Source organism: Phodopus roborovskii, unplaced genomic scaffold (genome assembly GCF_943737965.1).
Source record: "Phodopus roborovskii unplaced genomic scaffold, PHOROB, whole genome shotgun sequence".
NCBI lineage: Eukaryota > Metazoa > Chordata > Mammalia > Rodentia > Cricetidae > Phodopus > Phodopus roborovskii.
In genome coordinates, this window is record NW_026126515.1 from 5,284,560 (window position 1) to 5,299,484 (window position 14,925).

Sequence of the window (14,925 nt, forward strand, 5' to 3'; positions counted from 1 at the left end):
AGAGGCAGGCAGATCTGAGTTCAAGGCCAGCCTGGTCTACAGAGCAAATTCCAGGACAGCCAGAGCTACACTATGAAACCCTGTTTTGAAAAACGAAAACAAACAAAAAAGCCAAAACTTACAAACAACAATAATTAAAAAGCCCCAAACACACACACACACACACACACACACACACACACAGGGCAGCTGGAATCAGTGATGGAGTGTGGGTAGGAGGCTTCTAAAGGTGACTTGTAAAAAGGGGTTTTTGTTTCAATTTTTGTTTATCAAGACAAGATTTCTCTCTATAACTTTGGTCCCTGTAGCCCAGCTCTATAGACCAGGCTGGCCTCAAACTCAGAGAGCCGCCTGCCTCTGCCTGCCAAGTGCTGGGGTTAAAAGGCCACTGTGCAGGAGGCAGAGAGAGTTTTAAGGGTTCAGGAGAAGCTGGGGAAGTTTGGGGGTGGGGCGGATGTAAATTCAAAGTGATGGGGGAAGCTAGCTCTGTGTGTGTGTGTGTGTGTGTGTGTGTGTGTGTGTGTGTGTGTGTGTGAACTAGCTGAAGTATAGAATTGAGAGGGTGGCTGGACACCCAGCTGTGTCAGTGTTGGGTAGGTGCAGTGAGGAGGGGTTTGGGCAAAGATCTGGAGGGCTTGGGCAAGGGGAAGTGGGGCTGAAAAAGTGGCTGGCACAGACCCAAGACCCGGAGCCCACAGAGTTGAGAATAAGCAAGCCTTGGCAGGAACCCAAGAAGAGGAAACTCGGGGCAATCCTGGGCACGGGGGGGGGGGGAGGGGCTCTCGGTGGGGGTGCTGTGCTCCTTCAGGGATTGGAGGTGGGTGTCAGCAGACTGGGTGGGGGAAGATGGGGCGGGGGGAGGAAACCAGCCAGCAGCGGGAAGAGAAAGTCCAACCTCCCCTGGCTTTTGTCAGTCCTGGAAAGGTTGACCCAGTCAGCTCCCGGGCTCCCTGAGACAGGTAGGAAGGCAAGCGGGCGCCTTGGGCAGGGCTTGCCCCAGGCATCTGCCTCTCCTGGCTTGGGTAGGTCTCAGTGGCGTGGGAAGTGAGAGCCCCCCCCCCCGGGAGACCCCCTTCTCCAGCTATGTGGTGGCCGAGGTGGGCATCGAAGAGGTTCTCAGCTCCACCCAGTATCGGGCATGGTGATCTGGTCCCCCACTGTCCTGACTGCTGATCCTCTAGAACAGCGTTACTTCCTACCCCACCCGCCTCTCCGGGGCACAGTCTCGGGGTAGATCCACGACACCCCCTGGGGACATGCGGTGCGGTAGAGAGCCCAGCTACAGCCAGCACCTGCCAGGCTCCCAGGGCCCTCAGGGAACCTCAGTGCCTCTGGGGACACGCGATGCCACCCCGGGGCGGGGACTCGAGGTTTGGAGAGTCCTCCTGATGGACTCAGGGGTGGCTTTGATTTGCGAGAAGGAAAACTGTCAAGCTCTCAGGACTTTGGAATAGGGGTCGCAGTCCTGGGCAGTGCCTGCAGTGAATGGAACTTCTTAATCCGTTCGTCTTCAGTCTCTCTGGTGAAGCTCACCCACCTCCCCGCCCATTCACCAGCCCTTGCTCAGGGCTGCGCCCACAACCCCTGGTCCCTCAGGAGGTGTTGCCAAACCCAGGAATCTCTGCTGATGAGAATGACTGAATGACTTGCTGTTTGTGTGCCAAATTAACCGGGGCTTACTTCCATCCATGTACCGGGGTAAACTTTGCTCAACGTTGCTTTTGTATGCTGTACTTCATTCCCATAAAATGAGTGCAAATCGTTTTATTCTAAAAGAATTCAGAACATCGGTAGAAGTACAGATTTTAATACTAAACATACCTGTCAGCGCTTGTTGAATGTTCTGTACTGAACTGCACGTTGCTTACGTGTCTCTCCTACAGAGACATGTGCACACATGCAAGCACACCCCGCACTGCACATACACTTAGTGCACACGTGCACATACCACTACCATGAACTCACATGTGTGTGCTCACACGCTGCACACAACTCTGGGTTCGGGGGTGCACACACTCCTTATGAAGACTGAAGGAAGCTTTCCTGGGTTGGCTTGGGTTTAAAACGGGAAACTGGGGGGAGGGGGAGGAGGGAGGAGGAGAAGGGAGAGGGGAGCAGGGAAGAAGAAACATGGTCGGTGCTGGGGAGCCAATCAGGGTCTCAGCATAGTTGAGCAGGAACTGCATCTCAAGGCCTGATTTAAAATTTAAAAGCAATTGAATCTGGAGTGGGCTGCCTAGACTGGCCTTGAAGTCCTGGTTTCTAGTGGTAGTTTTGCCTCAGCCTCCCAGTGGCTAGGACTACAAGGTACCCACTCTATAAACCACACGCACCCCACACCACACTTGGATAAGCAGTTGTTTATTTTTTTGGTTGGGTCTTTGTAGAGCTAGCTCTGTAGACCACCACCAGGCTGCAATTTATATATATATATATATTTTTTTTTTGTTTTTGTTTTTTTTAACAAGCATTGGTGTTTTGTCTGCATGTATATTTGTGTGATGGTGTTTGATCCTCTGGAACTGGAGTTATGGACAGTTGTGACCTCCCAGCCATGTGGATGCTGGGAATCCAACCAGAGTCCTTTGAAAGAACAGCCAGTAATATAAACTGCTGAGCCATCATTCCAGTCCTGCAATTGAATTTTTAAACTATCCTCAGACACCGTCCCCCCCCAACTCCCCCCAACCCCACCCCCGCCAACACACGCACATATTTTCTGATGAGGCTGGGGAGATGACCTTGTTAGTGAAATGCTTGCTATGCAAGCATGCAGACCTGAATCCAGGTCCCTTTGACTCTCGGTAAAGCTGCCTGGCAGCTGCTCTTCAGCCTTGGGGGGAGGAGAGGGAGGCGGATCCCTCCCACCCATTGGCCAGTTAGCCTTGCAGAAAAAGCTGAGCTGCAAGTTCAGAGAGACACTGTCTCAAAACATAGGTGGAGAGCAGCTGAGGAAGACAGCACGATCAACCTCTGATCTCCACACTCCTGCACACACGCACACATGTACACACACACACACCCTTATTTTGGGTGATGAAAATTGACAGCAAATCTATTTTTTTTTTAAATGGGATGAGATGGCCTTTTAATTTCTTACTGAATTTAACGGTCTGGTTACTTTGATTCCTGGCTCATTTAGTTCAACAACACAGCAATATTTTAAACCATTCTTTTCCCCTCTGGAATTCCAAAACAAGTTGTTCCTGTGCTTCTGCCCGCTGCCGACCAAGCCTTCTCTCCCTTGTGTGTGAGTTGCGTGACATGTTGTCACCGTGGTGCACCCAGCAGACCCAGTCTCTGAGGGAGGAACATCCCACCCACATAGCAGGAGTCACCACTTTGGGCAGCTGCGGTGGCCCCTCTGGCTCTAACCCGTGACTTCTTCTGCACACAGAGATGCAGCTGTTCCTTCTCACGCTCCTGCTGCTGGTCTCCACTTCAGGGTCTTGGGTGAGTGTGACCCCATTGGGCCCTGGGAAGCTCCTTTGGGAGCCATGGGGGAGGGGCAGGAGATAGGCAATGCAGGGAAGACTAGACATAGGAGAGTTGAGCCTGCATCGCTCCAGCTCCTTCACAAGCCGGGGTACCATGGCCATCTGGGGTGCTTAAGTTTCCTAAAGGGGCAGTCTGCAGGGTTGGCAAGAATGGGTACAGTCCTAGGCCTGGCTGATGCCATAAAACACTTACCAAGGCTCCTCCCTTTTAAAGAGAAAAAAACTTTCCCGGAAGGAAAGGGGGCAGTGCCACCTCTATGGTAATATGGGTGGAGAGTGAGGAAGGCAGGCAGGGTGGGTGTCAGTGGTAGACATGGGGCAGCCCCCCAAAAGTTCATTCCTGACACATAGGCACGCCAGGGAGTTGGTAGGCCGGAGCCCCTTCCTCATTCATAAGCCACCGGTGCCAGCCTCCAGCCCTCTCTAGAACCTCTCTGGAGCTCTCCAGCAATGCTGGTGACTTAGCGGCTTGCAGGGGAAGCACCCCCGTCCCCTCCGCCAGCCGAGGTTCTCCATGACTACATCAAAACCCCCGGGGTGAGATCCCAGAGCCCTAGAGCCACTCCATATATATATAATAGCTGCTTGATTCCAGCCCGTTCCCCAGGCCATAGATAGACCAAGCGAATTCCATGAATCTAGTGTTCACACCACATCACATGCTGTCTCACAGACGAATCCATGATTACAAAGTACGCTGGAGCCTATAAGGTCCCTTCTTCTGGGTAAGGAACTCTAAGTGGCCTTCCGCCTCCAGCATGAAAGGCGAAGATGAGGTTGAGGTCTTGCCCTGTCCTCTGTGTGGTGGAGAGGGATGGTCCAGGCTCACTCAGCTCCTTCTACCATGGCAGGATCCACCATGGGTCCTGATCACCCCAGGGTCCCTGTCAGGGCTGACTAGACAGAATGACAGGATGAATAGTTAAAGGGGAGGCTGTGAGTCCCTTGCCAGTGTCTCCATCTCCTTCCCACACATCCTGGTGTGCACAGCAGGCACCGAGTCTTCTAGAAACGGGCAGGGAAGGGGCTCGTGAGCCTGAGCGGGAGCTGGAGGTAGAAGGGTGGGGAGCAGCCCCAGGCAGGTGGGAACAGGCCCAGAACAGGGCTGGGCCACACCGGCTCCTGGCTTGCTACCACCACACAGCTTGGAGTTTAGATAATTACGGAGAACAAAATGTGCTCACACTGCTCCTGACGTGATGTTTGCGGAAAGGTTCAGTATTGTATGGACCAGGGTTCACCCTGCACCAGTAGGGTACCTCAACCTACAGGTTCTGGTCTCGGGAAGCAAGGGATGTCTGGAAAAGCACCTGGCAGGAGTGTGGCCCTAAGTTCAGACCACTCCCCTACCAGTCAGACATCCTAGAATGCCTCCATGGCCAGAGCTGCGGGCACAGGAGTTGTCCCTACCTTGCTGAATTTCTGGGGGCTGTTGCACCAAGGAGCCTAGACAAGCATCCAAACCAGACCCTGGGCAGGGTCAACACCAGACAGGCGTGCGTGCGAGGGCAGCAGGCCACCAGGGGCCACATGCTAGTACTTATCACATGACAGCAAGGCCTGACTGTCACATGGGTCAGGATCCCAGCCTGGAAAGTTACCACAACACCTACCACACAATAAGTGGCTCTTCCCTTCAAAACAGAAACTCAAGCCGAATAAAACCAGTTTACATTTTGTTGCCAGAATGAATACCTGAGCATTTTGGTTCGCTGGTTTGGAAAGCCTGGAGGTTCTGTTCCAGCTAGGACTGGAGCTGGAGGAGTGGATGATTTACAGTGAGGCAAGACCTTTGGTCTGGCTGGCTGGCCTGTGCTTGGCTCTGCCTGTGGTTAGCAAGTTTGGTGCGGTTTGCTCTGCCTCTGAATCGTGGTCTATAAAAACAAGAGGAATAAGGTATTTGGTGTTAGACATCAGTAAACATCCCTGCTCACCTCAGACTGGCTAGCTGTGAGGCTCCAAGTTGGGGAAGGGTTTTTTTCTTTGTTCACACTTCTTTCTAAACAATGGGAGTTAAATTTCCTAAAGGTTCCTGCGGTGACATCTCAAAAGTCCCCTTTCAGCACATGGGACATGTTTACAGGGCTGTTCTGCACCCTTGTCTAGCTCCTCAGGATCCAGTGACTCATTTGGCTGCCTCTCCCCCAGGCTGGTGGGGACACAGCCTATAGTGTATGGTGCCATGCCCTTTCCAACGCCTTAGGAGTTATTAGGCTATGAGGTTAGATGACAGAGTGTGTGTACCCGTGTGGTCATGGGATGCTGGCTGTAAGGTGTCAGGTCCATAATGAGTTTCCATTGCTAATTTCTTTTGTTTGTTTGTTGAGAGACAGGGTTTCTTACCTCTCGTGTAAACACTCAGGGGTCAGAAGTTAAGAGCTGTTTTCATTTCACAAAGTCCTCACAGTTTGAGGCCTTTATTCCAAGTCACTTCCCAGTCTGAACTGCTGTTCCTGCTCTACATCACCTTTCCCAGCAGGAAGGAGAGTCGAGGAAGAGGAAGGCAAGCCCGGTCCGCTGTCTCTTCACAGAGTACTAGAGACTGCTGCCCAACACTTGTATTTATGTGCCGTGGATGAGAACTGAGGGTTGGGGCCAGTAAACTACAGGAAACTAAGAACTGAGCCAGGAGCCAAGCTTTCAGATTCTCTTACAGAGGCCAGAGGACCCTTAGGAGTCTCTGCCTCTGATGAACTGGATACTATAGTCCCATCTCACCCCAACCCACATGAAGTGCTAGTTTAATAGGTCAGAACTATAGAAGTTTCTGGAAGTGAGCTCACACATCCAGAGCAGAAGAGGCACAACTAGACTTGGGGTGGATTTTCTCCGGGGAAGCCGACTGGCATTCTGTCCTGTCTTGGTTACACTCCCTGAACAGATAGAGGTCAACCTACCTGATGACCTGCCATGATCTGTCCCATCCCTTAGAGGTCTCTCTTGAAAAGGATGGGCCTGCTGATCCACAGGCTCCATTCGAGGGACACAAAGCCAAAGCATAGCATAGTCAGGGGAGACAGCTCTGTCCGCCACAACTGGCTGACACCCAGAATTCATGGCTACCATGCTAGATGAGTAGACCGCAGCTGAGTAGTGTCCAGCGCAATGCATGGAGGCACCTTTTCCTGCAGGGTCCTTTCTTCTACATTAGAGTCAACCCACAAAAGCCCGCACTACAAGGCCCCTTCCCCAGAGCCCCCGGAACTGCAGGCTCTTCCCAGCTCGGTCACAGCTAGGCTGGCTCTCCCACTCCTTAGGACGGCAGGTTAAGTTGCAATGAACATTTTGGAGTACCCGGTGGTACTTCCTGTGTCCTAAACAGGCAGTACTGGAAGGCCCCAGGCTCTTTGAACCGGTTGGGGAACATCTCTGCAGGGAGCGCTCTGGGTTCAAGTCCCGAGGTGTGTGTGTGTGTGTGTGTGTGTGTGTGTGTGTTGACAGTGAGTCACAGCCAGAGCATGTCTTTCACAGGCTCAAAATGTGAGGCGCCAGAGTGACACCTGGGGCTCCTGGGGTGAATGGAGCCCCTGCAGCCGGACCTGCGGGGGAGGCATCAGCTTCCGGGAGCGGCCCTGCTACTCTCAGAGGTAGGGCGGGGAGGTCTACAGCCCACCAGCCGCTTGACAGATGGCAAGTGAGGAATGGCTGGCTGCCTGCTGGGTGGGAGGCTGTCATCAGGACCATTATGTGCCGGATTTATTGTGGAAGAGTGATGGCGCATAGGAAAACAAATTATTTCCCATGTACTCACCTTGATTCCAACACTTGGCCTAGATCAAGAGGAGCTGGGCCATGTCTGCCTCCTCTACCCAGTACCTGGGGGTGGGGTGGGGTGGGGTGGGGCTTCATTTGCAGAGTTAATGTGTGGTGCGTTTGAATCCACTGGGAGAAACTAGAGACTTAAGACTCAATTCAAATTTAGATTAGACGAATTTATTCTTACTACTGGCAGAAGGACGGGCAGCCTTAAAGCCAAACAGTATGCTGTGTGGAAGGGGGGTTTTGGCCAGAGGTTTTAAGGTGGCCATCAGGAAGGTGCACATTACAGCTATCCATGGAATCCACAGCTGGGCAGCTGTTTTACTTCCCTCAGGGGTTTCTGACTTCCCGGCTATGTAGCAACGAAACGACCATTCTACCCCTTTCCATAGCGACAGCAGGTTTTAAGGATGCAAAGGCAACTTAACACCTCACAGCCCATTATCCCATTCTCACATCACCTGCAGGCCACTAAGATCTCCAGGCATTCCAGGGCAAAAGGTCAACAGCCCTTAAGGGATGCCTGGCTCCATATTAGTTTCTTTCGCCACCCCACACAGGGGACCTGTGAAAATTATTCCTCAGGTCTGAGCACTCTAAGGACTGGTTAGGGCTGGCTGTCACATCCCCATCTATAACATTAGCCCCCAATTCCTAGTTGCAGCGATTCCTTTGCCTCAGCTCCTCTGTCAAGCAGTGACTTTAGAATTTACTAGGGGCTCTGATTGGGGGTGGTGGTGAGGGGTCAGGTGCCAAGGAGAGGTAATGATGCGCCCCCTACTGGTGAGTTTGTGAACTGTTTCCTGAGAACCTATGGAGTAAGACAAGCGACTAATCCTAGCACCAAGAAAGTAGAGGCAGGACGGTCAGAAGTTCAAGGTCATCCTCAGCCACAGAGTCAACCGGGGACTTTGTCTCACAAAACAAAACAAACAAAAACCCAAAACTCCAAACATCCTGGAGTATTTATTACTAAGTTGCAGATCGAAACCACAGGTATAGTAGGGGTATAGTATGTAAAGTTCCAGGGTCTTGTGGCCAGGAGTCAGGTCAAGGGTACGGACAGTCAGCCTAAGGACATGGTTACACTCACCCAAGGGATTTGGTTCTGAGTGTACCTTGCCCGGGACTCTGGTCCAGCCTTATCCATCAGGGTGCCCTGTGGAGATGAATGGGTGGGGATGTTGGGGTCTTCCCCATGCTCTCGCCCCTTAGGAGAGATGGAGGCGCCAGCTGTGTGGGCCCCACGCGCAGCCACCGCATCTGCCACACGGAGGTAAAGCCTGAGTGGGCCCTGCTCCCCACAGCCCCGCTTCCCAGCCACACCCTCAGCCTGCTTCTGACCTGCCAGGCACTTGAAGTTGGTGACCTCTCCTGGGAACAGGGTGGGTGGATGGGACAGAGGCACAGGACCCCAGGGCTCCAGGACACAGGGTGAATAGGGCAGGATGGCAACCTCTCCAGTACCCACACTGGCATCTATGTTCCCACGCAGAACTGCCCGGATGGCATGCGGGACTTCCGGGCCGAGCAGTGCGCAGAGTTCGACGGCACCGACTTCCAGGGCCGGCGCTACCGGTGGCTGCCCTACTATGCGGGTAAGCGTGCTACCCTGCTGTGCTGGCTCTGCAGGTCGCAGCTCCATTCCTTGTCACCAGTCAAAGCAGCACACTGAAAGTTCTTATCGCCCCCTCAAAGATGCCTTGTGGCTCAGACAATGACCTAGTCCTTAGCGCGCCCGCATTAACCCAGTAACAGGCGTGTGGATAGCGCTTTCCAGCCTTTTCTCCTCCATATGCATTTTCAGTATTGAAGCTCTATTGTGTGTGTCTCCGGCCTGGCTTGTTCAGTTCTGATGCTTCCCCACTGTTGCACAGAGGTGTGGATTGAGGGGTCCCACGGAGGCATGGTGATGATGCTTGGGGACAATAGTGCCAAAGGTGGGAAAGAGCTTGGGCCAACTGTGTCCATCCACCCAGACCTGCGTGAGGAATGCTGGATGGGGTTCAGGAAAAGAACACCATTGTGTATGAATCTGAATCATTTTGGAGTGGCCAGATGATGTCTTAGGAGCTAGGGTTTTGACTCCGCGGTAGAGCGTGTGCCTAGCATGCACAAGACCCTAGCACAACCACAACTTAAAAAAAAAAAAAACAAAAAACAAAAACCGGATGGCGGTGCATACCGCCACCTCAGTGCTTGTGTCAGGAGTTTGAGGCTAGCCTGGACTACATGCTGAATTCCAGGAGTTTCAAGCCAGCCTGGTCGCTTGGTGATACCCAGCCTAAAAACAAAGATTAAAAACACAAGCCTCGGGAAAAGTCCGGGGCATTGCTTTTCTCTGCTAATGATCCATAGAGACATTGCACACTAATTTCCAACACTAACATTGTGCCCCCTGTGGTCCTGGAGTCACCATGGCCAGAGAAATGCCCCCCTCCCGGGGGCCTTCAGCATGCAGTACTCCTGAGACATATGTTAAAAATAACTTTTACATGGGACTGGAGTACTGGCTGCTCTCCTGGAGAACATGAGTTCGAGTCCCATCACCCATATCAGGAAGCCCCTCTTCCACCCCCCCACCAAAATACAAGAAAATAGCCTCTATACATGGCTATAAATAGAAAACTTGGAATATAGAGTAGAAGCTAAACGGAGCGGTGAGGGGAGGGGCGGGTGAAGATGCCTCAGCAGGAAGAGTGCTAGGAGCCAGGTGATGTGATTTAGAGTCTCGGGGCCCATAATAGAGGGAGAGAACTGGCTCCTGGAAATGGTCTTCTGACCACAACACACACACACACACACACACCTTCATTGCACACACACCCCTGCACTGCACACACACACTCGTGCTCGCTAATAATGGTGATGATGATAAGGGGCAGGTGGAAAGATGAGTCAGTAGTTAACCGCTTGCTCTAAGCTGCAGAGGACCTGCGTTTGGTTCCCAGCACCCATGTTAGGTGGCTCACAACCGCCTGTAACTCCTGTGCCAGGGGATCTCAAGCCCCCAGCCCCCTTGTGGCCTCCATGGCACCTGTACATGTATGCACACATATGAACAGTTAATCTTTGGTTGAGAGGGATTTCAAGGCAGGGTTTCTCTGTGTAGCTTTGGAATCTGTTCTGGCACTTGTTTGTAGACCAGGCTGGCCTCGAACTCAGAGATCTGCCTGCCTCTGCCTCCTGAGTGCTGGGATTAAAGGCATGGGCTGGGATTCTGTGCCATTTTGGGAGCTTGCTGTCAGAGCCTTCTCTCCTGGCGAGAGCGCACTTTTGGCCACTGCCCACACCTCTTTGGGGTTTCTTAGAAGGCCATGTGCTAGGATCTCAGCTTCTCTCTCTTGCCTACCCAGCCCCCAACAGATGTTCAGGGGTTAGTTAATTTTTTGGAGTTTATTTGGGCTTATGATTCCAGAGGGAGAGTTCATAATAACTGGTGGCTAGACTGGGAATCGGGCTGATCGTATTTCAACCACACACACAAATAACTCAAACCGGAAGTGATGTACTTCCTCCACGTTTCACAACCCCCCTAAACAGCACCACTAACTGGGGACCAGGTGTTCAAATACATGAGCCTACGGGAGACATTTTTCATTCAAACCGCTTTCTATGTGGAAACATCAGCTTTTTCCTCTTGTCTACCCAGCCCCAAACAAATGCGAACTGAACTGCATTCCCAAGGGGGAGAACTTCTACTACAAACACAAGGAGGCCGTGATGGATGGTACACACTGCGAGCCTGGCAAGCGGGACATCTGTGTGGATGGCATCTGCCGAGTGAGTTATACCCCTGCCTGGCCTTCAAGCTGGCTGGGGATGGTTGTGGCTGGCTTCTTCCAGCACCAGCAGGACCAAGTGGCTGTGAGGAGCTTGGTGGCTTCTTAAGTCACTAGCTCCCAGAATGCAATGCAGTCATTAAAGATGTTCTCTGACTACCTCAGCTTTGCCCAGGAGAGCACTAACCTCATGAAGGAAACTCCAGATGGCTAAAGATGACTTTAATCAACCCGATCGTATGTGAAGGATGGCTGTAGATGATGGAAAGATGCTAAATTCCTCTCACCATTTCTTCCCTTCTTCTCCTCTGAGTCAATCTCAGGCTCATGTAGGCTCTTTTCATGAGCTTGCAACAAGATGGCAGCTCAAGGCCTCTCCCATACCAGCCTATGGGCTCCCAGGGGTCCCAGCTCTCTGACCTGTTAGCCTGGGCTCACCTGAGTCATTCTCTGAGGAAAGGAGGGAATAATAACTCTCTGGCATGCCCAAACCCACGTTTGTGGAGTTCCATCTAGACTGGGAGAGACAGGACCATATGGGTGTGAGTAGACAGATGAGTAGATGTCGGTCACTCTGTGCCCTGCTGGCCTGCTGGGGACATTTGGAACCATGTCTCTTCGCTTTCATCTTGCCCTCTCTTCCCTATCCTCCCTGCAGGTTGTTGGCTGTGATCACAAGTTAGACTCCACCAAGGAGGAGGACAAGTGTCTGCAATGTGGGGGTGATGGCTCAACCTGCTACCCTGTCACAGGAACCTTTGATGCCAATGATCTCAGCAGAGGTGGGGGCCACACAGGGGGCTCTGAAGGGGTCTGTTGCCTGCCTTGGCTTGCCTGTCACCTTCTCTCACCAAGGAAGGCTTGAGGCCAAGTGATCCCTTGGCACTCGGGTCATGTGGCTGCAAGGCAGAGGCTGTACCCCTCCCAGCACAATCCTCATGTGCCCACCTTGGTTGGGTTCCTTACCCCCGTGTGCAGCCAGTCTAAGCTCACACGGTGGACCCTGGATGCCTGCTTTCAACCCTCCCCCACCTTGTCCTTGTCCCCATGCTGTTTTTCCCCCTCCTAAGATGTCCCAGTGACTAGAGCTTACTCCCAGCTCCCCCGACCTCTGTAAAGCTAGTTCCTCTGCCAAAAGCACTCTTCCCAGCTCCAACCCAGCACCCCTCACTGGAATCTTGTCCTAATCAGGCTATAACCAAATCTTCATCATTCCTGCGGGGGCCACCAGTATTCACATTGAAGAAGCTGCAGCCAGCAGGAATTTCCTGGGTGAGAGATGGTTTGGAGCTGGGCAGCCTGGGGCTGGAGAGGCAATTGGCTGCTCCACATCCCCTGACAGGCTGGGTCTCTACAGCCGTGAAGAGCATCCGCGGAGAGTACTATCTCAATGGGCACTGGACCATTGAGGCAGCCCAAGCTCTGCCAGTGGCCAGCACGGTCCTACAGTATGAACGGGGTGTGGAGGGGGACCTAGCCCCTGAGCGGCTCCATGCACGGGGTCCCACCTCAGAGCCACTGGTCATCGAGGTGAGTGGGCCACAGAGAGGATGGGTGCCCCTGTACAGGAGTTGGGGCTACCATGGGCCAGGTATGGGAACTTCAGCCAAGACTCTCTGCAGCTCATCAGCCAGGAGCCCAACCCCGGTGTGCATTACGAGTACTACCTGCCATTGAATGACCCCAGCCAGGGTTTCAGCTGGAGCCACGGCTCCTGGAGTGACTGCAGTGCTGAGTGCGGTGGAGGTGATCACCGGGGTCTTGGGGAGGACAAAGAGATGACATGGGCTGGCAAGTTACAGTCCTGTCCTCAAGGCAGTGCTACCTGGGAGGGACACCTCCATGTGTGGAGAAAGTTAGACATCCCCATGAAGGACTGTGGGCTTTGCTAAGATAAGGGAGATCTCCTAGGATGAGATGCCCACTGTGGTTGGAGGCCAGGCCTCGAGCCTTGTGACCAGGGTCTGTCACTCACACTTAAGGCTCTTTGAGCCTCCCTTTACTCCTCTGTAAGTAGGTTATGATGGTGGGACCTGTCACAGAAGGACACATGGGACTTAATCGGGGCAAGCTGTGGGTCAAGTCCAGAAGGGTGCCTGACGACTAGTGAGTTCATTTGGAGAGTACTGGTCTACCAGTACTTGGTCTACTTTTCAGCTGTTTGTGGCTCTGTTCCCAACAGGCCACCAGTCTCGCCTGGTATTCTGCACCTTTGACAACGAGGCCTACCCAGACCACATGTGCCAGCACCAGCCTCGGCCAGCACACCGACGCTCCTGCAATCCTCACCCTTGCCCAAAGTCTAAGCGGTGAGGCCTTGCCAGCCCCTTCTACCTATGGTGGGGCCCAAAAACTTGGGTGGGAATGGAGGGGAGCCCCTAAACCATTTTAGGCACAGGCCAAAGAAGTTGGGGGGCAGGGATCTTCACGTTGGTGGCAGCTGTCACAGAGGGAGCCGGTGTGAGTGGGCCTGAGCACGAGGCCCAGGACAGCTCTCTCCTCACAGTGTCGAGGTACCTAGGCTGGGAGCAAGAGGATCGGGGACAGGTGCCAGAAGGTTCTTGTATTGAGGCATCAGGGGGTTCAAACAGATGCCTCGGGGTTGAGGCAGGAATTTGGCCAGAGGGCCAGTAGACTTTGGCAAATGCCTTTGTTCGTGTACAAAGGATCTCTTTCCTGCACCGACCCGGAGCGTGGCGCCATTCTGGGGCCCAGCATGTGTGTGGGAACAGGTAATCCTTGGGCCACGGGGTTCCTGGAGGGCTGGTGTCGGTACCCTTACCCTCCTGGCCTGGTGAGACGGTGGTGGGCTTGGCTTTGCATGGTGTGTTTGGGGCTTCCCTTTCCTTTGCCCTTGTACCCCCAGCCAGGCAGGGCTTCTCCACATATAAGGGCAGGGCCTTTCTGGAGATGCCCCCACACGTGGCAAGGCAAGGGGTCTGGCTGGGATGCCGGGACCCAGAGAGAAGGAGAAAGAGAAAGCTGAGGGGCAGCAGCCAGGCTGTCTATTACATAATCAAGGCCCTTCAGGGGCCAGTGAGCCAGGGAATGCCTAGGAGGGCCTGGCTGGTGGTCTCTCCACAGAGTTCTAGGGGAGCTGCTACCTCCTGTGCCAGACTTACCTGTTTCTAATTTTTTTTTGTCAGCTGGAAGGTAGGACCATGGACACCCTGCTCAGTCTCCTGTGGAGGTGGATTCCAGTCTCGTCCTGTCTACTGCGTATCCTCAGATGGGACTGGTGGCCAGGAAGCTGCTGAGGAGACTCAGTGTGCTGGTCTACCTGGGAAGCCCCCTGCCCAACAGGCTTGCAACCTGCAGCGCTGTGCAGCCTGGAGTGTGGAACCCTGGGGAGAGGTGAGGCCCTGCCTAGGACTAGGAGCTGCGTCTAGGGCCTGGGTAGCAGCAGGCCTGGGCTTGAAAGGCTTGTCTTCTGCTGTGGAAGGAAGCTTGGGTCCTCAGGGTAAGGGACCTAGCTGCTGGTCATCGTGGAAGATGTGGCCGATGCTGGAATGAATGAGATGCAACGTTTAGACTCTGGTCCAGGGTTCTCCTGTCTCAGCATCCCAGGGCTAGATGGGAAAGGGTTTGTTTTGGCTAGAAGACAGCAGGGTGTGTTTGGGGCTGAGGGTGAGGCATTGCCTCCTGCACCTAAGTTGCAAATACAGGGCATGGAGGCCACGGGGACAGCTCAGTGGTTAAGGACACTTGCTGCTCCTCCAGAACGACTTGAATTTGATTCCTGGCACCTGTGTCAAGTTTTGCACAACCGCCTATAACTCCAGTTTCAGGAGATCTGACTCCCTCTTCTGGTGTCACAGATACCCCCACACAAGTGACATACACACACAGAGAGCCGCATACACACATAAGCAAAAATAAGAAGTCTC

The 14,925-nt window shown here is 53.3% G+C and overlaps 1 protein-coding gene across 1 annotated transcript in view; it reads left to right on the top strand.

Moving 5' to 3' along the window:
* The first annotated feature begins 3,181 nt into the window (after positions 1–3,181).
* The window catches only part of Papln (papilin, proteoglycan like sulfated glycoprotein), a 28,005-nt gene continuing 16,261 nt past the window's right edge, over positions 3,182–14,925 (top strand). The window contains exons 1-12 of the mRNA XM_051196321.1: positions 3,182–3,453; positions 6,969–7,084; positions 8,472–8,532; positions 8,752–8,854; positions 10,909–11,039; positions 11,697–11,820; positions 12,230–12,310; positions 12,396–12,568; positions 12,661–12,784; positions 13,221–13,347; positions 13,705–13,770; positions 14,185–14,392. Coding sequence (XP_051052278.1) covers positions 3,400–3,453; positions 6,969–7,084; positions 8,472–8,532; positions 8,752–8,854; positions 10,909–11,039; positions 11,697–11,820; positions 12,230–12,310; positions 12,396–12,568; positions 12,661–12,784; positions 13,221–13,347; positions 13,705–13,770; positions 14,185–14,392 — 1,368 coding nt within the window. The 5' untranslated portion in view covers positions 3,182–3,399. The remainder of the gene's footprint in view (positions 3,454–6,968; positions 7,085–8,471; positions 8,533–8,751; positions 8,855–10,908; positions 11,040–11,696; positions 11,821–12,229; positions 12,311–12,395; positions 12,569–12,660; positions 12,785–13,220; positions 13,348–13,704; positions 13,771–14,184; positions 14,393–14,925) is intronic.